The sequence below is a fragment of the Ambystoma mexicanum genome, chromosome 13 (assembly GCF_040938575.1).
Source record: "Ambystoma mexicanum isolate Mex_15411 chromosome 13, UKY_AmexF1_1, whole genome shotgun sequence".
Taxonomy (NCBI): Eukaryota; Metazoa; Chordata; class Amphibia; order Caudata; family Ambystomatidae; genus Ambystoma; species Ambystoma mexicanum.
Window position 1 is genome coordinate 735625110 of NC_090938.1, and position 26381 is coordinate 735651490.

Below are 26381 nucleotides of genomic sequence, written 5' to 3' on the forward strand. Positions count from 1 at the left end.
CTGGATGTCCGGGGCAGTCCTGTGATGTTCACGAACATCTCAGATGTTCGGGGACATCTATGCCTATTTCTGAATTGCAGGTTTGATGAAAAGCAGTTTTTGGATGGCTTTTAACATTGGAGCCACTCAATGAAACTGCATGAAATGTTGGAATTTCATTCTAGACCTGACTCTGAATGGGTCTGCAAAGTGTGGTGCTGTTTTGCCAAGAGGGAACAAAATGAAGTGGGGCGGGGGTCCTAAAATATTTTAAAGACTTATAAATGTGGTGCCATTTTACGAATCTGCACAAATGATTGCAAAATGATTGTAGACCTAGATAGGAACATGTTTGCAGAGTTTGGTGTGATTTTGTCAAGAGGGGGCAAAATTGGAGGGGGGGGTCTCAACATTTCTAGATGGCTTATAACTTGGTTGTCATTTGATGAATGTGGACAAATTAGAGACCCAACATTGAATCCTTGTGCAGAGTCTGAATGGATCGTGTCAAGTGGGGGCCAAGTTATATGACTATTTCATGTACGTACATTTTGACAAGGACCTGAAGGCATGGTTTTGCAAATGTGTCCATGTTTTATTATTTGAAAGGTGTCATAATGTAGGTACAAAAAAATAGTGATATACCTTTGGTGACTGAGGTATGTATAGCCTGTGGCCATGGGCAGAGACCAGATTCTTTGTCCGCAACCCAGACAATCTGGCTACTGGCCATGACCACGAGGGACCAGCAATGAGTTTAAATTGGGCATGGCCACCAGGGACCAGCTATGTGCTAAAGCTTTGCGAAATTGGGATAGGTTTGAATGGCAAAAGAAATCTGCTTGTGGGTACAGGTTGAAGTGCTGGATGAGATTGCAGCAAATATGCACGAGGAGGGTCAGCAAGAACTTCAAAGCAGGGTTTTACAAATATGTAGTGTTTTATTTTTTTGAAAGTGTGAAAATAGTAGTAAACAGCACAGTGATATACCATTGGTGTCTGCGCAATGGGCTTGGCCGTCAGCAAGGAGAAATGTGTACTGTAATTTACCCTTTGGGGCATACAGCATGGTCGAATCGGTAGGTTTGAATGGGAACAAATATTCTGCTTGCGGTTACAGCCTGTGGTGGACTAGATTACAACAAACGTGCGCGACAAGCATGTTTTTGTAAATATATCTTGTGTTTTATTTTTCCAAAGTGTAAGAATGTAAGTAGAAAAAGCAGTGATATACATTTGGTGTCTGGGTAGTGGGCCTTGCACACGGCAAATGCACATGTGTACTCCGATTTGCCTATTGGGGAATGCGGCATGGCCAAAGCCCAGGCCCTATGGATTTGAAGACTGGCCATGGCATGAGCACTGGCCATTGGTTACATTAGGGTATAGTGGTGTTAGGGAGAATTCTCAAAAATGTGCTAATTCCCTTCTACCTAAGAGACCCCCAGCTCATTTGCTGGACTCCAGGACTTTTAATTTTTAACCTGAGGGGAGAGAGAACTTTTTCACACTCTCTCATGGATTTTTCTGTGATTTGGACTCTGTTTGTTTTGACTTTGGAGTCTGACAAACTCCATAGGCATCATCTTTATAGTGTGACACACAGCACCTTCATTGCAGTGGCACAGAAGTCTCTTAGATTTCCCAAAGGTTTAAATACTGAATCTTGGTGAAACTACTGTTTCCAAGAGCAGTGAAGTGAAATTGGCTTTACTTACATTTTGTAACTTTCTAGACCCAGCACACACTATCTTACCATAGCGTGCTGGAGGGGTTACTTAGTATCCCCTTTGTCTAGTTTCTCATGTAACATTTTTAGGTTACCCTTTCTACAATTAATGGCTGGTGGCAGTAGTTTTTTTAGGTCTATTTTTTAACTGTAAAAGGTGGTTCCTAAAGGAATCTTTTTGTGGGTGTTTTTTGTTTTTCTTTTTTTGCAGGAGATGTCAGAAAGTAAGGTGAGGAGGGAAATGAGGGAAGAGGCGCCAATCACTAATATGGAGGGACAGGTGGACAAGGGAAGATGTTGTGCATGTGTTACATGTAATGTAGGGGGCAGTGACTGTCGTGCTCCTTGATTACAACTTCAAAAGCACTTCGAAATTGCTCCCCCATGCAGAGTGGTGTGTAGCAGTATATACAGAGTACTGTTGTCTTCAAAAGATATGGATCAACAACCACTTATATCGCTTGCAAGGTAGATGGTGGGATTTTGTGTCCCACAGAAGTAGGCTCTGTGGTTACAGTATTGGTTGAGGAAGATGAGATGGAGGAAGACAGCCTCCTACTTGCTAAGAAAGGAACAACCTTTCTGAGAGCATTGCAGTGGTTGGATTTGCATGGCGGCGCATGAAGGTGGTCCTGTAGGAGTACTGTCCAGGTAGTCTGTGACTGAGTACAATGTTGCACTCAGTGCATTTCACTTTGTTAGCGTTAGCTTTAGCCTTCGGTACATTCCCAACAGTGGTAAAGAACTGCTACACCCATGATTCTCTCTGGGTGCTAGAGGTAGGCACTTCCTCTATCTCATCTTCTTGGTCCTCTTCATTGTCTTTTGAAGTACCGTGCTTCTTTTGTTGTGTAGGTCCTCCAGCTCCAGGTGGTGGTGGCTCTTGGGTAGGAGGGATGGGAATAGCCAATGCCATTTTTAAGATAAATAGCAGATTTGCCAATAGTCTTCCAAGTATGTGCTGTGTGCTAGATTGCTAATGGATTAGTACGAATAGGTGTAGGAGCTGTGAAGAGTAAATTCTGAGCTTCAAAGTTCCTAGATCAGCTGAAAATGCAGTTCCGAACTGTTCGCGAAGTGCGGACGCGTTCACGTCAACATGCCGCACGTGTGGTCACGTGACACTCTCAGAAAAGTCTGCGATGACGTCAGACGTTCGTGAACGTCGACAAACACAAAAATGTGGGAAAAGTTACAAAAAGTGTATAAAAGTGTTAAAAATGCTGTAGGAAATTAGCGTGCACGGGTAAACACCCATGAAATTCACTGAAAAAAGATTAAAGGGATGTTATGGTTAAGTTCCACTAATAAAAAACCTCCGAAATTCACTGAAAAAATGTTGTTAAAGGGATGTTATGGTTACAAGTAAAACAGATAAACCTCCGAAATTCGCCAGTTATGGTAAGCTAAGCAATCATAACTCATGACACCACCGTGCTCTGCTAAGGCTAACATCCAGGACATCAAAGATAACATCACAAAAGAGACTCTGGTCCCTTTTCCTGATGGATGGAAGTGCCGAAGTCTGGATAGAAGCAGACAGAGTGCAAGAGTATTACACATTATTATAATCTGGCTATCTACTTACAGCAGACTATTTCTTCCTCAGATGTCTAGGTAGAGTACAGATAACTTCCTTCAACTGATGGTTACAGAAGGGGACCTGTTCCTTCAGGTATTACAATAGGGGATTACATTCTTGGGACTGGTTGCAGAAAGGGTAATGCTTCCTAGACTGATTACTGTTATAGCAGGGAATTACTTTAATCCAGTGCCAGTCCAAGAAGAATGGGCCACTTTACTTTGAACACTTATTGTATTTCAGTTTACTGGATTCTGGTTACACAGAGGAATATATTCATGGGCTTCCAGTGAATTAAATCCTTGGATTACACATCATAGCACGGAATTGCTTTCTGTTAGGGAAGATTGTTTGTAGTAACCCTTTGGGAGACTGCACCAGCCTTGTACTGTTGCCAATAGTTAACCCAACCTTTGAAAGTCTTGTACAGTAGTATAGTGTTTTTGTTGAAAATCACTGTTGGAGCACAAGCTGGGAGGCTTTTGAAGGGCAAAGCTCCAAGCAACTCTGCAAAAGGCAGCAAATGCAAGTCTCCACTGAGAGCAAGCAAGCTACACAACAAGAAGTACCCCTTAGTTTACAGCACTTTAGGTCTAAAGAAATTGGTTCTAGCTGGCTTCTGTTCCTGTTGTAGTATAGCAGATCCTGTTGTTCCTGGACCTCAGTCATGGGGACAAGAGGGAGGACGTCTGGGGACTCTTGCACTTCGATTCGAAGGTCGGCAGCAGCAATGGGCAAAGTTCAGATCAGTGGCACTTCGCGGTTTCACCTTCTCATGAACAGCACCACTGCGGTTCTCGGATACCTTCTGGGCTTTCCTTGCTTCTGGGGTCCAGCACTCTGTTGAGGTGTCTCAGGCTTGGTTAGTCCTGCTTCGAGGGAGTCCAGAGGATCTTCCTGGAGCTCAGGTCTGACATAAAAACAATGCACTTGATTCTGGTGTTCCTGTCCCCTGGCACTCGGTTCCTGCAGCAGCAATGGAAGTGCAGCCAGCAGAGAGAGGATTTCCAGTCGAGTTCGCATTGGGGTCGATTGGTTCCACCAACCCAAGGGGAGAAGTCGTCCTTTGCAGAGCTTCTCTAGTCGAGGCGAATTCAGAGCTTTGGTACTGCAGCAGGGCTTCACTGGGCAAACCAACAGTCCAGGAGTTGCAGTAAGCTTCTCTTCCCAGTTCTTCTTTGGATTCCTTTGTCCAGTGGTCAACTCTGCCTTCCTTGCAAAAGACCTCACCATTTATGCAAGTCGCTCCCATTCATTTGCAGCCTAGCTGTCAATCACACAGCAGGGTGGCTGTCCTCCAAGGACAGCCAGCCAACCAGCCAATCACCGTTGGGTGCATTTCGGTTACCAAGGAGAGTAAGCACAGGGAGTTTTGGGCACCTCCCTTGCTTCCTGCCCTGCCAAACACGCTGGAGCCAGAGGCGGGCTTCACTGGTGAATCCCGCCAAAGACAAAATGAACAAAGGGACCAAACTTGGATTAACGCACAGAATACATCTAAAGAAGGACCTTTACACCACGAAATGGCAGAAAAGGAAGACCAGGGCCATTTTGACAAAATGGGCACCCATGGGTGCTATAGTGTAGCTGCAATTGCAGCCTGTGGTAGAAACACAAAATGGTAGGAAAAAGTAAACTACTACCACCAGCCATTCATTGTAGAAAGGGTAACATAAAAAATGTTCCATTAGAAACTAGACAAAGGGGATACTAAGTAACCCCTCCAGCACCCTATTGTAAGATAGTGTGTGCTGGGTCTGAGTTACATATAAGTAAAGTCAATTTCACTTTACTACTCTTGGAAACAGTTGTTATCCAAGAGAAGGTATTTAAACCTTAGCAGAAATCCAAAAGATTTCTATATGACACTGCAGTGAAGGTGCTGTGTGTCACAATGTAAAAAGATGATGCCTATGGAGTTTGTCAGGCTCCAAAACCAAAAGAAACACAGAGTTCAAAATAAAATGCATTAGAGCGGGGGTAAAAGGTCTCACTCTCTTCAGGATAAAAATTAAAAGTCCTAAAGTCCATCAAAAGAGCTGGGGGGCTCTAAGGTAGAAGGGAATTAGCACATTTCTGAGAATTCTCCCTAACACTTTCTCAGATCATTGACACCAGTAGGGAGTCTTTTCTTGGATTAGTTACAGTGAATATTACTTTCATGGATTACAGTTTAGGTGTAAACCTCACTCCAAGTAACTTTTGGAAGTCAGACCTTATCCATTGAGAGAGCAGAACAGATTCTTCCCACCCCAAACTAAGGACCTGGCAAAGGGCAGTCCTAAGCCTCATCACCACAATCCCCATCAACATCCCTATCCAAGAATCCTGCAGAGGGCAGCCATTAGCTTCCACATTATCTCTATCCAACCACCTTGCAGAGGGCAGGCCCCAGCCTCTCCATCACCCCCAAGAGACTGGAAAGGTCAGGTGCCAACTTCACACTTTTACCTTCTTGAGCACCTCGTTGATCTCAGCCTCCACACGGGTCTTCTGCTGGAAGACCATGCAGGAAAGCAGGGCCACAATCTCCTCTGGGCGCAGCTCCGTCAGCACGTTCTCAAACACCATCTCAGTTACAAGGAGCTCATGGCTGCTGATCTCGCAGGCAACACGCCCCTTCAGCTGCACTGCACCACTCTGGTCGATGTAGTTGAGGGATTTCAGAACCTAAGATGAGCAAGATAGTAGGATTCAGAAGACAATGGTGAGGGGCTCCTGACTGTTCTATACGGAAATGGCTAGATTTGCGCCCACAGACCAAATGTAAGTATCATATCACTGTGAGAGACAGTAACCTGAACAAATACATTAGCATACATCCTCTTGATCAGCGGAAGTACTGCAATAAAAAGCAGGCTTTGCCGCATATGTGCTTTCAATGGGATCCCAAATTATGCACTCCACTTTTAAATAATTATTGCTGCCACTGTCATGAGGTTTTGCAATAGTAAAACATTGGGTTTTGCTATTATTCAAAATCAACAGTAATCATTCCATCATCATCATCAGAACAATCTAAAGGCAGAATATGAATGGTAACATTCTGGTAGCACACACATTTCTAAAAGGTAAATCCTTCATCCACTGGACTATCTTATTGCTTTAATGTGCACATCCTTTCACTTCCACAGAAACTTAAAGAACAGGGGGCGGGGGATGCGCAAGTACAATAGAGTAGTGGTGGGAAGACTATATAGAAACGAATCAGGTACAAAAATATAGAGTTCAAGAGATTGCAACTAAAAGTTCAGTTAGAGAATCGGGAAAACTAGCTGTAGACGGGTACAGAGCAGTAGAAGGGAGGAAAGAGAACACAGAGCGCGAGGAAGGGAGGAAGAAGAGGGACCTACCAGAAGCAAGATTAGAGGAAAGAAAGCATTTCAGGGGAGGAGAGAAAGGGAAAAATGAGAAGGCGAAAGATGCAAAGTGGAAACCGGAGGAAATGGGAGAGAATTGGGAAGAGAGTGGGTCTGCAAGGAGGGAGAGTGTGGGTTTAGGAGAAGAACGTGAAAGCCAGAGACTCGAGAAGGTAAGAAGCAGAGAAATATGGGAGAAAAGAAAAAGGATCCTGGGGATGGTGATCCAGCATGATCATCCGCAAGAGAGGACACTGCAGGATGAACCTGGGCTGGATGGAGGGGCAGGGCAGAGTGCAGGGTGCCCCCACACCCAACCTCTCCCACGCACACTTGAACGCACGCGCAGCGGGACTCACATTGATCCTCTGCTCATATTCCGGAAGCAGGATGAGGGACTGGTCTGACAGCAAGTAGCGCAGCTGCTCCAGCTCATCCTTGATCTTCATGCGCTCCTGCAGCCGTACATACTGCAAGAAGGAGGATGCATCTAAAGTTAGCCTCTTCTGTAGACCAACTCCTGGCCCATCTGGGCACAGTCTCCATACCTCTGCACAATACAAGCACACACCACTCACTACGCATGCTATTCACCATTTGAATAATTGTATTCACAGACCTTCCTGCGCTTCAGTCCTATGTATGTGCCATGCAATAACATTAAGCTGTACTGGAACAAGTGCCCCTGCACTTTAGAAACAAGCACTGAAATAGCCCACAGGCCTGCCTTCTTTCATAGCAAGAAACATTTGTGTTTTTGGCATAAACATCGTTTTTTTACCTTATTTTTCAGGATTGTGTGCTTGTGACCTCATAGTGCTTATCTGGTTGACTCAATTCCCCTATCTACCAAACACTAGAAGCAGTCAGAAGGGTAACTGCTAGTCCTAAGCACTATATAGAAGTAGAATGTTTAAATATCTTCAGCTGCAGATTGCAGGAACATGAACCCCTCTAGTCAAGTCCAGCCCCATTACATCTCTGTAGAACTACCATCGGTTTGCCAGTTCTAATACAATGGTATTTTTGTACTCCTGTGTTGCTTGAGTTAATCGAGTGCATGTTCCATGTGGGCTTAATTGTACTATTGCACCCCCATATAGCATTTGAAGTCTGCCTTAGTGCTCAGTCTACCTACTGTGACAGGGTTTGGCTACACCATGGTGTCAAATACATCAGTGTTCCATCTACTATGGTGGACTCTCAGAATCGGCCCACAGTGCTGGTTCTGAAAATCCATCTTAAAGTGCTGTTTTTCCACCGGAACACAGATTCAGTTGCTCGAAAGTATAGACAACTATGTAACAGTTGGAGGCTGTGGGTAAACATTGCTTGTTTCCCTCCTGTCTCTCTTCCTTGTCCTCATTCAGCGTGCATGCACACACGCATACCTGTGAGGAGAAGCGAGGGCTGTGGACGCAGGTAAATGTGCTGAGGGTGTCTTCTAAGTGACGGCCCCGCAGACTGCCCTCCACCACCTCCATCTCCTTCAGCTGAAGGTCGTTCACAGCATCCAGGCAGGGCAGCCCATCAGGGTTTGATTCCGCCAAGCGCAGAAGCTCTTGGGTGGCCGTGGTCACGGAAGGGCCGGGAGGGTCATTTCTAAAAAGCAAGTGATGAACTGAATGAAGCAAAAGTAATACTCTGCAAAAGGCCTGGCAACTCTAGTCCTGGCTGACAACACCCACCTGGTCTTAATATCCACACACAGCAATTCAAAACCTTAAGTGAAAAGACACGCAAGGTCTTTGTGTTTCATTTCCATGAGTTTATTGTGTAACTCGAAGGGTGTTGGGACATAGGAGGCTCCCAACACTAATACAGTTTCCTCTATCTGGCCTGAGTTAACATTCAGAGCCTTCTTTAAATTCTGCCTGGCCTCTGGACCTTACAGTTCTCTGGAGAGTAGAACCTTGCAGCAAGTGTACATCGACTTCACAAGCACTTGGTCATTAGAGAAGAATGTTTGAACACAGATTTCTGTTGGGGAACTTATGGAAAGACATGCCCCTAAAAACTTTATAGGTCAAAACCACATATAAAAACCCTATGACCAAACTTTAATGTATTACCGAAGAGTCAGGGCTGTAGCAGATGCGTGGTCAGGAGCACAATATGTTATCCTTAAAAGAACCTTCAGATAACGTGAAACAAGAACCAGCTCTGCTGGATACATTTTGTGAATAGATTTACTTTTATCCAGACTGATAAGCATTTGATGACTGTATTATAAGAACATTTATTTAAAATGCTTTTAAAGGCTGCCCATATTGCTTGCAAAGGTTTTTGATGAAGGAAGATTCAAGGTGTTTCTAAACAAGCAACCTCTTCCCTCCCTCAATCGGTTCTACCAACCCTGCTGAACATGATGCGATGGAAAGTGGTGGGGCTTGGAGGAACAAGGATGGCAAAGACAAAATGCATGTCATTACATAGGAATCTAAGTGGTGATATATTTTGGTATATAGGCCATGGCAAGAATAAACCCCTGTTGTAGCAGAACTATTTTTCGAACTTAGCTGTGCCCACTGGCTGCATTGTGTTTCACCTTGTTTCTGCTAAAATCGAACTTAGCTGTGCCCAGTGGCTGCATTGTGTTTCACCTTGTTTCTGCTAAAATTGAACATAGCGGTGCTCAGTGGCTGCATTTTGTTTCACCTTGTGTCTGCTAAAATCGAATTTAGCTGTGTGCACTAACCTCTATGCTCTGCTCCTTGAGCTTCCTCCCCGCTCCGTGCCCCATCCTCCCTGTGCATCTGTACATCAGTATGGTAAGTGTCCTCCTCACCTCTCTCGCTCCAGCCATGGCTCATCTCTGCAACCTCTCTTTTGCCACTGGAGTTTTTCCAACTTCTCTTAAGCACTCCCTTGTGCTCCTGCTGCTTCAGAAACCCTCCGCCGACCCCTCCATTCCAGCAAAATACCGCCCTATCTCTATCACCCCATTCATGGGCAAATTCCTGGAGAAACTGGCTATCTCTCAGCTCACCCTCCATACTGAAAATGCTGGTTGCCGCCACGACAATCAGTCTGGCTTTTGAGCAGCCAGAGGCACGGAAAATGCTCTTCTGAACGCCCGTAAAGACCGGCTCGCAACACTCCCGCTGTCCTCATTATTCTCGATCTCTCCTCTGCCTTTGACACGGTAAACCACAACATCATGATCACACGCTCCTGTGATACCCTGGGAATCACAGGTCAGGCTCTGGCGTGGTTAACCTCCTTTTCCGACCGCCCATCCCAGGTGGAACTTGGGTCCTTTCTCTCTACTATCGCACTTTGAACCGTTGGCATTCCCCAAGGCTCTTACCTGTCCCCTGGTTCTTCAATGTCTACATGGCTGCCTTGGCACGTGTGATTGGCACTTTCATCTCCAACTTGAACAGAACCATCTCCGATTCCAGAAGCACTTCAAGACCTTCCTCTTTGCTTCTGCTTTCTCTCCTCCTCTCTCCCGCTGATCTCCTGGCTGAAACTGAAATTGGACTAGTTACCTGGCTACCTTCTGATCTCGGGCCCAGGTCCCCTCCCTGCCAGTTGCGCACCTGCTCTGCCCCCTGGCCACCCTTGCACTCAGGGACTGTTTCTGTATCCCTACAGCCCCCTACCAGCACTTGACACCTGATGTCTGCACTTACCCTTGCACCTGCCACCAGCTGGCCGCACTTTATTGTCTTTATTTTTATTTTACTGTTATCCTATGTACTGCACTGCCCCCTCCCCTTTTCCCCCGCACTTTTCCCTTCCCCCCCTCTCCTGCACTTGAGCGATCTGACTGTCACCTGAACCTAGTAAGATTGTTGTCCGTCTTCCCTCTGTTCCCCATCCCTTGCCTCGTCGTGCCTTGAAACACTTGTGTATAGGCACGTTTTGAATGCCATACCATATATCTCATAATTTCATCAATTCCAGTGTTATGTGGATGACACGCAACTCTCCTTCAGACAATCCTCAGCCACCTCCTCCACCTCGCTCATATCTGACTGTCCGCAATTCAGTCATGGTGGGCCACAAACGACCTGTGCCTCAACGGCAGTAAGACTGAGATCGTTCGCATTGGGACTCCTACTCCAGCTTTTCCACTCTCACTCTGGCCAGCCTCCCTTGGCCCGGCGCGCACGCACGCACCTGCGAGGCAAAAAACCTTGAGGGTCATCTTCAACTCCTCTCTCTCCTTCTCCTCACATTTCAGACCTCTCTAAGAAGTCTAACTATCAGCTGCATCTCCTCAGATGTACTCTTCCTTTTCTCACTTTCCCCCAGCAGCTCACTATCTCCAGAGCCCTGGTTCTTTCAAAGCAGGACTAGTGCAACTGCCTCTTTCTCAAACTCCCTGCCGCTGCTCTACGCCCTCTGCAACTCATCCAGAACTGAACTGTGAGACTTATCCTTGGCCTCAAGCCCAGGCACTGCATCTCTCTGGTGCTGAAATCCCTCCACTGCCTCCCCGTGGCTGCAAGGATCAAGTTCAAGACCCTCTGCATTGTCCACAAGGCTTTCTATGGCCTGGGACCTATCTGCAACAATGCCTTCCTAAGTACTGTCCTTCCCACGCCCTCCGCTCCTCTACCTCCAACCTTCTGCGAGTGAGTAGGTTCTCCAAGCAGAGATTTGGAGGGAGATCTTTATCCTCAGCAGAGGCCTCCGTCTTGAGCCTGATCTCCTTAAGTTCCGGAAACTCTTAAAGACATTTCTCTTCTCCCCTTCTTTCTCTCTCCCTCTACCCTGCTAACCTATTTCACTGCACTATCCCTCTCTCCCTCCTTTTCCGTACAGCTTGCTGACTGGCCTCCTGGTGTACCTCAGAGACTTGCAGGTCCCTGGCTCCCTCGCCAGTCCTCTTGCACTTGCCTCATCACCACTGCACTTGGTGAAGGACCCAAGAGAGGTCATCTCTCTGCACTTACCCCAGCCTTCACCGATTGAGTGCTCTTGGACCCCCCTGCACTTGTCGCCTCCCTCCACCTCACCCTCCCCTGTATCAGTCTGTGAACTTGCATGTTCTGAGCTGTACCATGCTGAAGATTGTATGTCTTGTTTTCCCCTCGTCTTTCCCTCCATGCATGGTGGCGCCTTATGCACTTGGAAAAACTGCAGAATCGTCGTCAGACCATATTGCTGTTATCTCGACTGTCAATGTATTATATGCACTTACTCAGCATGTGCAGACTAGAATCATTTCAGAATTTCAAGGGCTCTTAACGACTCTTTTTCAGCTTGTCCCCCCCACCCCCTTGAGCTCTTTGAAACACTTGCTTTGTGTATAGGCGCTATACAAATAAACAATATCAATACCAATCCAAGTAATTACCTGCTTTGCATGGGTTATTGAATCAAATGCTTTCCATCTTCTCCTAATGGTGAATGTACATATCTGCTTGCTTAGTGTGTATTTTAGAGGCCTAATAAAACATTGTATATTTGGTTACTTCCCTGTCTAACTGGAATTATTGATGTTGCTCTGTGTGGACTCACTGTAGCCGTAGACTACTCAACACCCTTCCTGAGACTAAGGTTTGCTGCTCTGCCACCTTAACCTGACTTGCTTGCCTAGACTTCAATGTCTTCCTGTTCAAAGATGGCCGTCGTTTTTTTTCTTGCCTGCCTGCATTCTGTTGTCCTGTTGTGGGCCAGCCCCTGCCCCCCTCCCATTGGCTGCCATGGCCCCTTTAGCCAGTGGCTGAAGCCGGGAGGCGGGAGGCGGCCACACCACCTAAGGCCCACAACGAAGGCCCTGTCTACCGCTGTCCACCGCGGTACGCCGGATCGCCGCCCCCTCCGTGCGAGAGCGTCTGTGTGCCCCCCCTGAGCGTCTGTGTGCCCCCCCTGCCCCCGTGAGCGTCTGTGTGCCCCCCTGCCCCCCGTGAGCGTCTGTGTGCCCCCCCTGCCCCCCGTGAGCGTCTGTGTGCCCCCCCTGCCCCCTGTGAGCGTCTGTGTGCCCCCCCGCCCCCCGTGAGCGTCTGTGTGCCCCCCGTGAGTATCTGTGTGCTCTCACCCTGCTTGCCCCCCCCTCATGCTCTGCGCTCCACCCCCCCTCCTCATTTCCATCCTCTTCAACTTCCCTCCTACTCCCCCCTCCTCCTCTCCCCCCTCTTAGACTTCCGCCTCCTAGCACTTAATCCTATCATCTGTTCCGTGACTCTTGATAGCAGCTTGTCTGTCCCCCCCTCCTTTTTGTTTTCCCCCTCCCCCCTCCCCTACTTTTCAATTGTCACTGACTTTTGATCAGTAGCGTGTCTTGTTCTCCTTTCCCCCCTCCGTCCACTTGCCCCCCCTCCCACCCCGCCTCGTTACCACCTGCACTGCGTAAATTGTCGTCAGACTTAGTAACGTTACTGCTTGCTCTGTTTTCCTTCCTTTCCATCACCTCTTGCCTTACTTGTTCTATGCACTTGCACTATCAGACATGTCATCAGGCCTATTATGATAGTTATTTTCACATTCTGTATTGTTTCAAGGACTTTTGCTGAATGTAACTGTATTTTTCCTATGTCCCCTCCCTCCTTGAAGCGCTTTGAAACACATTGTGTATAGGCGCTATATAAATAAACTATCATATCATATCATATCACCATAATAGGTTGGCCTCCCGAAATCAACCTGAGGAAGAAAACCACATGTTGATTTTGGAAATGCATCTACATTGACTCCGACCTGTCGATGGACAGACAGGTCAATGCCATCGCCGCCTCCTCAGCCTACTACACCAAAGTCATCAACGCAACCAGGCCTTTCCTGGCCCGTCAAAGCAGCCTCACGATTGCCAGGGCCATCATCGGATCAAGACTTGACTACTGTAACGCCCTTCTCGTCGGGACTTCCAACAAAAACATCGCCAAACTTCAGCTAGCCCAAAACAATGCTCTAAGGGCAGCCACCGGCACCGCAAGGAGAGACCACATCTCCGAAATCAGAAGGCAAGTGCACTGGCTCCCTGTTAAAGAAAGAATTGTCTTTAAAACTCTTGCCATCACCCACAAATGCATTCACGAGCTTGCCCCCCCCTACCTGACGAACAGAATCACCAGGCACTCCGCCACAAGACCGCTTAGATCTTTCTACGCCAACACCATTGTCAGGCCTACCTCGTGGAAAGTGCGTGCTGGTGGCTCCAGTTTCCCCACCCTAGCAGCCACGCACTGGAATGCCCTGCCACCTCACCTCAGACTCATCGAGTCACACCTAGCCTTTCGCAAGGCTATCAAAACCAGACTCTTTGTATGACTTCAACCTGTTACTGCCTATATGCCTGCTAACCTGTAACTAAGAGCCTCCTGCACCCGAATGTAATCTTAAATCTGTGTATCCTCTGTAACAGCGCCTCGATGCCTCATGGGCTGCAAGTGCGCTTAACAAATGCAAATAAATAAATAAAAATAAATAAAAAAGTGCATTAGGCTGCAAATGCTGCAAAAGGGCTGCAAAATTGCAAGATGGCTTGCATCACTGGAGAACCCAAAACTAAAATACAGCTGGCACCCGCTTACTGCCTAAAACCAATGTGGAGGTATATAATCATTTTATGGGAAAAGTAGGGCACCCGAGAGGCACCAGTGGGACTGGGTGCCTCAGGGCTGTCCCGTTACCATATACCTTAAGAAAAACATTGTTGCAATGGCAGTATGAGTTCAGGAGAAGGCGGTGCTGGGCAAGTTATTTGGCTGGGTAGGAGGGGGGTCAAGTTGCTGCATTTAAAACTATATACTCCGGGCCAGTGGCCTTGAACAATCACATGTTCTCGTATTAACGATATAGTAATCTATTAGCACTTCAAACTCCCTTCATCCTCAAAATAAGCCCCCACTTTACCCAGTCACCATACCCCCGCTCATTCTCACCGGAAACGTGGGATTTGCCGCTTGTTGAAATCGTCCAGGATTTTATCAGCAGCGATGCGCAGAGTCGTCACTGTGATACCACTAATATCAGACGGCTGCAGTTTCTCCACGATGTGGCTGCAAGGCCCTGTGGGATTGAAAAGAGAGGGGGGGTATAAATGTGGAGGAGTAACAGGGGCAAAAGGGCCAGTGGAATGGGAACAGATGGTGAGAAACGGGCAAGAGACTGACTATCAATCAACATAATGGGGCATGCTGCCTTCTTTATTCTGTTCGTCCCTCTCTTCCCCTACCGCACTTGTGTCCTTCAACCTCTGTGCTTTGAAAGCGTGATGTAAAATGCTATAGAAATATCCAACAAGACCGAACAGGAGTTAAAATATTTGTTAGGTAAGCTTGTATGTAGTAACCCTGTGGGAGACTACACCAGCCTTGTCCTCTTGGCAATAGGTAACCCAACCTTGGGTATAGGCCTGTATTACACAAGTTGGTAGAGTGACTGAGCAGCCAGGCTCATCTCAAGAGGGATCAATGTGAGCTGTAGGGTTGCAACATAAGAGTTTCACAGTGACAAGTATTCAAATAACACTTATACTCAAGGTTTCGTGATTAAATAATTATTTATTAATTTAACACTCAGTTTTAAAATAAGCCTTCTTTAGAAGGGAGCAATTGTCAACAATAAAAATACACTTCAAAATACACTCCTTCAGTTCAATTAAGTAAGAAGATACCCCTTTGGGATGGCACACAGATATTCCTACACCTTGAGGTGACTTCAATTGCTAGGGCACTATGGACATTAATTAATGTATTTGTTTATTTAGGCATTTATAGCGCGCATAAAGCCCAGAGGCATCTGGGCACTGAAACTTAGGAGATTGGTTACACAAGAGTAGTTCGACAGATATATTTACATTTCGACAAATACACACATTATATTTTAATTTATCACTTTTCACACTTAAATGGTAATACTGGAGTTGTGGCAAAAAGGAAACTGTTTAGGGAAGGAAACAATGGTTAAAACGTTTCTCAAACAGGTAAGCACTTTTGAACCCCACCGCCCCCCAGTGCAATGTAGATTAACCCTTTCCCAGCAATGCAAGTAAGGTATGTATGACTTTTTGGAGGGATAGTTAAAACACAAAGTCAGAGGTTAGAAGAGTCTTCAGGGAGCCAGGACAGCCAATGCCACTTGAGCAAAGTCTAGGGGAGCCGAGGCACTGCTTGAAGGTAAGTAAAAAGTCTTGTACAATCTTTAAAGAGAGTTTTGTTGTAAAATGAAATCACGGTCGAGCCACAAGCTGGGAAGCTTGTGATGGGCAAAGCTGCAAGCAACTCTGCAAAAGGCAGCCAATGCAAGTCTCAACTGAGAGCAAGCAAGCTACACAACAAGGGGGTAAGTAACCCTTAGTTCCCAGTACCTTAGGTCTGAAGAACTGGTTCCAGCTGGCTTTTGTTCACGTTATAGTATGGCAGCTCCAGTTGTTCCTGGGCCTCAGTCGTGGGGACAAGAGGGAGGACGTCTGGGCACTCCCGCACTACGATTTGAAGGTCGGCGGCAGCAATGGGCAAAGTTCAGATCTGCGGCACTTCGCGTTTTCAGCATCTCACGAATAGCACCACCACGGTTCTTGGACACCTTGTGGGCTTTCCTTGCTTCTGGGGTCTAGCACTCTGTTGAGGTGGCTCAGGCTTGGTCAGCCCTGCATCGAGGGAGTCCAGAGGATCTTCCTTGATGCACTCGATTCTAGGATGGAAGTACGGCCAGCCGAGAGAGGGTTTTCAGTTGAGTTCGTCTTGGGGTTCAATTGGTCCCACCAACCCAAAGGGAGAAGTCGTCCTATGCAGGGCTTCTCTAGTCGAAGCAAATTCGCAGCTTCAGCACTGCAGCAGGGCTTCACCGGGTGAACCAACGGTTCAGGAGTTGCAGCAAGCTTCTCTTTAAAGCTCTTCTTCATATTCCTTCGTCCAGTGGTCGACTGTGCTTTCCTTACAAAAGACCTTGCCTTTTATGCAAGTCTCTCCCATTCATTCGCAGCCTAGCTGTCACTCACACAGCAGGGTGGCTGTCCTCCAAGGACAGCCAGCTGGCCAATCACCTTTGGGTGCATTCCTGTAACCAAGGAGACTAACCACAGGGAGTTTGGGAACGTCCCTCGCTTCCTGCCCTGCCAGACACGCTGGAGCCAGAGGTGGGCTTCAGCAGTGAACTCTGGCAAAGACAAAATGAACAAAGCGACCAAACCTGGTTTGGCGCACAGTGTAAATCTCAAGAAGGACCTTTACAACATGAAATTGCAAAAAAAGACGACCGGTCCATTTTGACAAAATGGGCAACCATGGGTGCTGTACTGCAGCTGCGAACGCAGTCTGCGGTAAAAACACACAATGGTAGGAAAAAGTAAATCACTGCCACCAGCCATTAATTGTAGAAAGGGTAAAATAAGAATGTTACATCAGAAGGTAGACAAAAGGGATATTAGGTAACCCCTCCAGCACTCTATGGAAGATAGTGTGTGCTGGGTCTACAAAGTTACAAAAGTCAATTTCACTTTACTGCTCTTGGAAACAGTAGTTTCACCAAGAGAATGCATTTAAACCTTTGGGAAATCTAAAGGACTTCCCTGTGCCACTGCACTGAAGGTGCTGTGTGTCACAATCTAAAAAGATGATACCTAGGGAGTTTGTCAGACTCCAAAAGCAAAGGAAAAACAGTGTTCAAATCATTGAAAAATGATTGGGGGGGGGTTGTCTCACTCTCTTCAGGATAAAAATTAAAAGTCCTAAAATCCAGTAAAAGAGCTGGGGGTCTCTAAGGTAGAAGGGAATTAGCACATTTCTGAGAATTCTCCCAAACAATATTGAACTGCCAAAGCCGCACATCACTAGGTGAGGTACACAAGCCCTTGCCTTTCAGATTCCCCAACGTGGAACAAGCAAACATGAAATGAAGGTACAGTCTGTAAATAGCTTAGTTACACATAGATTCAGATGTATACATTTGAATTTATTGAATATTGGGGTGTCGTTTTGAGGAGAAACGATGAACATAGAAGCAATACAGATTACAGAGGCAGTCCCTCAGTATCTTAGACTGCGGGTATCTGAATGTTAGCAGGTTGGTGGGGTGATATAGTAAGGAGACATATATCTGAGACAAGAACTAGGAAATACAGGCATTGCTGGCCAAGTGCCATGACATATGGTAATAAGGGACAGGCAGGGAGAGATAGGCTGGGGTCAGCTGGTCTTAAACCATTCAACAGGTGGGCTTTCTTTGATGTCAGGGGGAATCCTCTGGGGTGAGTGGTGCGGGAGGCAATCAGGGAGAGGGCTAGGAGGTGGGGGTGGGGAGTACAGACCGTGGATAGATTAGTAGAATAGGAATTTAAAAGAGAAATTCTGCTTAGAGAGCCAACCAACATGATGACGGTGCATGGAGGCAAATTTCCCTGCCTTGTCTCACTCGCTCATGTATTCATATGGCCCCCTTTGAAAATGTACCCACACATATTGAGGGGGACTCTGGGAGGTGACCAATTCTATAAACCGTCTCCCTCTCTTCACCAGAGCTCCTTCACAGCACGCGCTACCCATCTCCCCCCCCCCCCCCCCCGGCCTCCCAACCCCCACTTAATGTCGTGAGGAGTAATGGAGATTAAAACCCTTGCCCGCATGCTTGCACTAGAAATAGAAAAAAATGTGTCTATATCAAGTTTACCATGCCACACTTCCCTGAATGTGCTGTGCTTGCCAGGCAGTACCCAGGCACATGTTATATGGCCCCAGTAGTGCATGGCATCCTGCCCTTGCCTCACATACCCCTCATCATGGGTAACCTCAAATTTCTATAACAGATTCAACAAATGTTTAGAGGGACCCTGAGACATGCAAAATTCTTTGAAGTAGTTTGCCCACACCCTTTATCCTTTATTGTATCCCTGCCCCCACTCACCCAGTGCAGTACTTTTAAGAACTTTACTTAAGAATTGTTGCTGACTGCTATATACGCTCTAAGCTCTACAGTGCTGTCCCAGTCACTGGTACTTCCTGGCTTCAATAAGCGCAACAAGACCCCAGACGTCCAAAGCTCTGAATCCCATTTAAACTTGAGGATTGTGTTTAAGGGGGACATATTGTTGCTCCCAACTGTTGATGTTTTTTTTCGTCTGCCTCTTTTCCAGCAAAATAAACGTTTGCATCTATCTTTTTTTCAACATTTTTGTTTGCATTTTTATGGCTACGACCGTCATCCATTTTGAAACAAGATTTTAAATCTTTAAAGAGGAAGTGACATGTGAGGAGGAAGTGACATGTGAGAAGCAGGAGACAAAGTGCAAGCTGAAGATCCATTATAGCGGCAAAGTGACATACGAGGAGAAGAGGGAGTGCAAGCTGCAGATCCATTATAGCAGAAAAGTGACATACGAGGAGAAGAGGGAGTGCAAGCTGCAGATCCATTATAGCAGAAAAGTGACATACGAGGAGAAGAGGGAGTGCAGGCTGCAGATCCATTATAGCGGCCCAGTGACATCCAAGGAGAATAGGGAGTGCAAGCTGCAGATCCATTATAGCAGAAAAGTGACATACGAGGAGAAGAGGGAGTGCAGGCTGCAGCTCCATTATAGCGGCAAGTGACATACGAGAAGGGGAGTGCAAGCTGCAGATCCATTATAGAGGCAAAGTGACATACGAGTAGAAGAGGGAGTGCAAACCGCAGATCCATTACAGTGGCAAAGTGACATACGAGTAGAAGAGGGAGTGCAAACTGCAGATCCATTACAGTGGCAAAGTGACCTACGAGGAGAAGACGGAGTGCAAACTACAGATCCATTACAGTAGCAAAGTGACCTACGAGGAGAAGAGGGAGTGCAAACTGCAGATCCATTATAGCGGCAAAGTGACATACGAGGAGAAGAGGGAGTGCAAGCTCCAGATCCATTATAGCAGCAAAGTGACATACGAGGAGAAGAGGGAGTGCAAGCTGCAGATCCATTATAGCGGCAAAGTGACATACGAGAAGGAGTGCAAGCTGCAGATCCATTATAGCGGCAAAGTGACATACGAGGAGAAGAGGGAGTGCAAGCTGCAGATCCATTACAGCACAAAGTGACATACGAGGAGAAGAGGGAGTGCAAGCTGCAGATCCATTATAGCAGAAAAGTGACATACGAGGAGAAGAGGGAGTGCAAGCTGCAGATCCATTATAGCAGAAAAGTGACATACGAGGAGAAGAGGGAGTGCAGGCTGCAGATCCATTATAGCGGCCCAGTGACATCCGAGGAGAATAGGGAGTGCAAGCTGCAGATCCATTATAGTGGCAAAGTGACATATGAGGAGAAGAGGGAGTGCAAGCTGCAGATCCATTATAGCAGAAAAGTGATATACGAGGAGAAGAGGGAGTGCAGGCTGCAGATCCATTATAGCGGCAAGTGACATACGAGAAGGGGAGTGCAAGCTGCAGATCCATTATAGAGGCAAAGTGACATACGAGTAGAAGAGGGAGTGCAAACCGCAGATCCATTACAGTGGCAAAGTGACCTACGAGGAGAAGAGGGAATGCAAACTGCAGATCCATTATAACAGCAAAGTGACCTACGAGGAGAAGAGGGAGTGCAGAATGCAGATCCATTATAGCGGCAAAGTGACATACGAGGAGAAGAGGGAGTGCAGGCTGGAGATCCATTATAGCAGCAAAGTGACATACGAGGAGAAGAGGGAGTGCAAGCTCCAGATCCATTATAGCAGCAAAGTGACATACGAGGAGAAGAGGGAGTGCAAGCTGCAGATCCATTATAGTGGCAAAATAACATACGAGAAGGAGTGCAAGCTGCAGATCCATTATAGCGGCAAAGTGACATACGAGGAGAAGAGGGAGTGCAAGCTGCAGATCCATTACAGCACAAAGTGACATACGAGGAGAAGAGGGAGTGCAAGCTGCAGATCCATTATAGCGGCAAAATGACATACGAGGAGAAGAGGGAGTGCAAGCTGCAGATCCATTATAGTGGCAAAATGACATACGAGGAGAAGAGGAAGTGCAGGCTGCAGATCCATTATGGCGGCAAAATGACATACGAGGAGAAGAGGGAGTGCAAGCTGCAGATCCATTACAGCGGCAAAATGACATACGAGGAGAAGAGGAAGTGCAGGCTGCAGATCCATTATAGCGACAAAATGACATACAAGGAGAAGAGGGAGTGCAAGCTGCAGATCCATTATAGCGACAAAATGACATACGAGGAGAAGAGGGAGTGCAAGCTGCAGATCCATTATAGCGGCAAAGTGACATACGAGAAGAAGGAGTGCAAGCTGCAGATCCATTATGGCAGCAAAATGACAAACAAGGAGAAGAGTGATTGCAGGCTGTAGATCCATTATAGCAGCAAAGGGACATACGAGGTGAAGAGGGAGTGCAAGTTGTAGATCCATTATAGCGGCAAAATGACATACGAGGAGACGAGGGAGTGCAGGCTGCAGATCCATTATAGTGGAAAAATGACATAGGAGGAAAAGAGGAAGTGCAGGCTGCAGATCCATTATAGCGGCAAAATGACACACGAGGAGAAGAGGAAGTGCAGGCTGCAGATCCATTATAGCGGCAAAATTACATAGGAGAAAAAAAGGAAGTGCAGGCTGCAGATCTATTATAGCGGCAAAGTGACATATGAAGAGAAGAGGAAGTGCAGGCTGCAGATTCATTATAGCGGCAAAATGACATACGAGGAGAAGAACAAGTTACTTTCTTACCTGGTAACGTTCTTTCGATGGGATGGTCCGACGACGTATTCCATATCTATGACATGTAATCACCACAGCTGTGCTGCTTCGGAAACTTTTTTCGGCGTCTGCGTCCTGCGTCGATGCGCCGTCATCGAGGGCCACGTCCGACGTCATCCGATGTGATAAGTAGGACGCACGACGCCCGTAGCCTCAGTTGTAGTTTTTTCCCCCAGAACGTGTGACACTAGTCAACTGCCAGTCAGACACAAAGTCTTGCGGAACGTAAGCTGCAATCGCAAAAGAAATTCTGCAGCGGGGAAGGCAGGGCGGGAGCGATATGGAATACGTCGTCGGACCATCCCATCGAAAGAACGTTACCAGGTAAGAAAGTAACTTGTTCTTCGAGGGGATTGGGTCCTCCGACGTATTCCATATCTATGACAGACTCCCAAAGCAGTACCAGAGCACGGAGGAGGGAAAGAATTTAGAATCAAAATTTAGAATAGCCAATCAAATAGCAGAGCAAAGGACCGCCTTGCCAAAGGCCAGATCCTGTGCTCGGATGGAATCGAGGGAATAGTGACGTACAAATGTATGTACTGAAGCCCAGGTGGCTGCATCACAGATGTTGCGAATAGGAACACCCCTCTGCAGGGCAGTAGACGCAGCCATACCCCTGGTAGAATGGGCCCGCAAGCCAGCCGGTGGGTCCTTACCCGCCAAGCGGTAGCACTCCGAGATGGCCAAAATAATCCAGCGAGACAAAGTCTGTTTCGTCACAGCTTGCCCCAAACGCTTTCCAGCGTAACCAATAAAGAGTTGATCGTCCACTCTGACCCGGGACATGCGTGAAACATAAAAGCTTAAAGCTCTCCTAGGATCAAGCCTATGGAGCCTCTCCTCTTCCTTACCAGGATGCGGAGGAGGATAGAATGCCGGAAGAACAACCTTCTGGGCCAAATGAAATTCCGTCACTACCTTCGGAAGAAAAGAAGGACGAACTCTAAGGACAACCCTGTCCTTGTGAAATACAGTGAAGGGAGGCTTAACTGAAAGTGCCTGTAACTCACTCACTCTGCGAGCGGAAGTAACCGCAACTAAAAACACAGTTTTCAGAGTTAACAGCCTCAAAGGGCAAGAATGTAAAGGCTCAAACGGAGCACCCATAAGAAACTTAAGAACAAGGTTTAAATCCCAACCGGGCACCAGGAAAGGTGACGGAAGGAACACATTAGTGAGCCCTTTCAGAAACTGTGAAATCAAAGGGATTTTAAAGTAAGAACACTCTTCAGACGAGCGCTTAAAGATGGACAGCGCCGCCAGGTAACCTTTAACGGTACCCACTTGCAAGCCCCTGTGGGCCAAAGAAAGTAAAAAGGACAGAACCATGGGGATGTCACATGCAAAAGGATCCACATTCTGAACTCTGCACCCGTCGCAGAACTTACGCCAACGGCACCGGTACAGAGACTTTCTTGCTGGCCTTCGGGCCGAAAGCAACACCTCCATCACGTCCTCAGGGAGGTCCCAATCCTTATACCTCAACCTTTCAGAAGCCAAGCGTGAAGGTTGAGGGATCTGACCTCTGAATGGAGAACCTGACCCCCCCTCCCGTGAGAGCAGATCGTCTCGGTAGGGAAGACGACGTGGAGGGCAGATGGATAAGTCGAGAAGGTCCGGGTGCCACGTCCTCCGAGCCCACGCCGGGGCAATGAGGATCATCCGGGAACCGAACTTCCGTAACCTCCGCAGCACTTGCGGGATGACGGGGACTGGAGGAAACGCGTACAGCAGCGGGAATGACCACTCCACCACAAACGCGTCTCCTAAGGCTCCTTTTGGAGGAAATTCCCGCAAGCAAAACCTTTCGCACTTCCGGTTGACACTGGAGGCGAAGAGATCCACTTGAGGGGTCCCCCAAAGGGCGAAGATCTCCAGGAGAATCTCCTGAGCCAACTCCCACTCGTGAGAGATTGCGCTCTGCCTGCTCAGAGCGTCCGCCGTCACGTTTTCGTCTCCGGCCAGATGAACTGCCGAGATCGAAACTTCCTGCTGGATGGCCCAGAACTCGAGCTGCATCGCCTCCCTGCACAGAGGAAGTGACCCTGCCCCCCCCCTTTTTGTTGAGGTAGTGCATGGCCACTGTATTGTCCGTCAGGATCAGGACACTCTTTCATCGCACAGTCGGCAGAAAAGCCTTCAGGGCTAGCCTGATGGCCCTCAGCTCCAAAACACTGATATGGAGTCTGGACTCCGACGGAGATCAACGACCGCTGACTGTTAGCCCGTTGGCATGAGCTCCCCATCCCGTGAGGGATGCATCCGTCACGATCGTCACCTCCGGCCAGGGAAGCCAAAATGGAGCCCCCTTCATCAAGTTGCCTTCGACGGCCCACCACAGAAGATCCCGGGCGACCGAGGGCGGCACCTGAACCGGGTCCGACATCCTGCCGGAGGACTGCGACCATTGCGTCTTGAGCGCCCACTGCAAAGATCTCATCCGCAGGCGAGCCTCTGGCACCAGAAGAATGCAGGATGCCATGAGGCCGAGCAACCTCAAGAACTCGAACGCAGTGAGCGTCTGGGCATGCTGAAACTTGTGCACCATCTGCTGAATGTGAAGAGCCCTCACCTGGGGAGGAAAACACTGCCCCAGGGAAGTGTCGAGCACTGCTCCGATGTACTGGAGCCGCTGTGTTGGCGTCAAATGGGACTTCTTTAAATTGAGGGAGAAGCCAAGCCTGTGAAGGGAGCGGCAGGTGACGGACAGATGATCCAGGACTTGCTCGGGAGAGCTCCCCCTGATCAACCAATCGTCCAGGTAGGGGTAGACATGAATCCCCCCTTGCCTGAGATGCGCTGCCACCACCACCATGAGCTTGGTGAAAACCCTCGGGGCGGAGGTCAATCCGAACGGCAGGACCCGAAACTGAAAGTGCGAGTCGCCAACCGCGAACCTCAGGTACTTCTTGTGCTTGGGATGGATCGGCACATGGAAGTAAGCATCCTTGAGGTCGAGTGACACCAACCAGTCCTGAAGCTGAAGGGCCTGGAGGACTTGAGAGAGAGTAACCATCTTGAACTTGTCCTTCCTGGGGAGTTTGTTCAAACCGCGCAAGTCCATGATGGGTCTCAATCACCCGTCTTTCTTCGAAATCAAAAAATAAGGGGAATACCATCCCTTGTTCCTCTCCGCTACAGGCACCAGTTCTATGGTGCCTTTCTCCAGCAGGGCTTGAATTACCTGCGCAAGGAGCGGATCCGGACTCTGCAAAGAGAGGTTCCCCGGTGGATTGTCGCGAGGCCTGTGCCGAAAGGGAAGACAGTAGCCATGGGTTATGATCTCCAGAACCCACACATCTGAAGTAATGGCTTGCCACTCTACAAGAGGCTGCGCCAGCCTTCCCCCAACCGGCGAACCATGGGACATGGCCTCACGACTGAGTGGGAGCGGCTGCGGCGTTACCTGAGGGCAAAGAGGCAACTGCCCGAGCGGCCTTGGCACCACGGGTACCCTGTCGTCCACCTCTGGTACCCCTGCGTTGGCCTCTTTGACTGCCAGATCCTCTCGCTTTACTGAAGGAGTAATAGCGAAAGGAACCACCCCTCCACTGCTGTCCCCTAGGACGAAAAGGCGGAGGTTGGCGAACTGCAGCGCCCAACGACTTCGCTGCAGCTTTTGAGGTCTGCAACCTCTCAAGGCTCTCGTCAGCCTTGCTGCCAAAAAGGTGTTCACCGTCAAAGGGCATGTTGAGGAGCCGGGACTGCACATCAGGAGCAAACCCCGACTTCCGCAACCACGCAAACCTGCGTATCACGGTGCTCGCCGCCATGGACCTACTGACGCATTCAGCTAAATCCAAACCCGACTGAACGGACTCACACATGGCATCCTCACCATCCTGGACCATAGCAAGGAAACCATCCCGTTCGTCCCCTTCGGGAATATGTTCAGCCGCTAACGCAACACAGTTCCACAGAGTGTGTGTGAAACGAGACAAGGCACAAATGGAGTTGGCCGTCTGAAGCGCCATACCACCAGAAGAAAACACTTTCTTCGCCCAGCCATCAAAACGTTTGTTGTCCCTATCAGGAGGGATGGTAGGGTACGACGCCTGCTTTGCCGGGGACATGGCCGCCTGCACCACCAAACTCTCTGGAGTGGGGTGCCTGGTGAAGTAGCAGGGGTCGCTACTGGCTGGACGGTATTTTCGCGACAAGGATCTGCCCACCGCCGGGAGACTCTCCGGAGCAGTCCAAGCCGCCGCCACCCTTCTCTGTAAAGCCATATGGAACGGCAGCACCGGGTCAGTTGGGGGACCAACATCAAGGATGTCCTTCAGATCATCCTGCACAAACTCCCCTGGGGGAGCAGACCACCCCAAGTACTCAGAAACCCTAGCCATAAGGCGCCGGTACGAGGAATCGGCATGAGAGCCAGGCTCAGGCCTACAAAACTCCACCTCCGGAGAGTGACTGTCTCAAATCGTCAAACTGACTATGGCCCGAGACAATTTCATCTGGAACCTGACTAGGAACCAGGCCATCAGAATCCTCATCCGCCTCTGAAATATAGTCCAGGTGGCGAAAAGAAGGCCCCCGAGAGTGCTTGCTCTTAACCAGAGCCTTCCTAGGGGGTTCTCCCATGCCACGGGGTACCTCCGACACGAAAGGCGTCGATGGCGTCGAGCGAATCGGCGCCGGCGTCGAGAGAACCGGCATCGGCGCCGAGAGGATCGGCGCCGAGGAAATCGGTGTCGACGTCAGACGCAGCGCCTCCAGCATCGGCGGCGTCGACACAGCCCTCGAGGCCGGAGCCCCGAGCGTGTCCCTCGACGACCCGAGCGTCGACGGCTTCGACGACTTCCTCGGAGCTGGAGCCTCGAGAAAGCCTGTCGACGCCCTCGACGCCTCAGACGTCGATGTCTTCCTCGAATACCTCACAGGTGCACACGGTCTCGAACGCGTCGAGGACCGGGACCTGGAACGGGTACGGCGAGAACGAGTCTCCTTGTCCGAACGGGACCTCTCCCGTGACTCGTGCCGACCACTCTTGCGAGCGGTGTCTCTCGACCTCTCACGACCGACCCCACTCGGGGGCACGGACGGCTTAGTACCCTGCGACTCAAGAATCGCCAGCATTTTCTTCCCGAAGGAAGCCCATT

At 48.5% G+C, this 26381-nt stretch overlaps 1 protein-coding gene across 1 annotated transcript in view; it reads right to left on the bottom strand.

The window, feature by feature from the left end:
* SKIC2 (SKI2 subunit of superkiller complex) overlaps window positions 1-26381 on the bottom strand; it is a 403793-nt gene that overhangs the window by 41836 nt on the left and 335576 nt on the right. Inside the window, exons 24-27 of the mRNA XM_069635003.1 lie at window positions 14488-14614; window positions 8041-8251; window positions 7009-7119; window positions 5742-5960 (exon numbers count right to left, since the gene is read on the bottom strand). Coding sequence (XP_069491104.1) covers window positions 5742-5960; window positions 7009-7119; window positions 8041-8251; window positions 14488-14614 — 668 coding nt within the window. The remainder of the gene's footprint in view (window positions 1-5741; window positions 5961-7008; window positions 7120-8040; window positions 8252-14487; window positions 14615-26381) is intronic.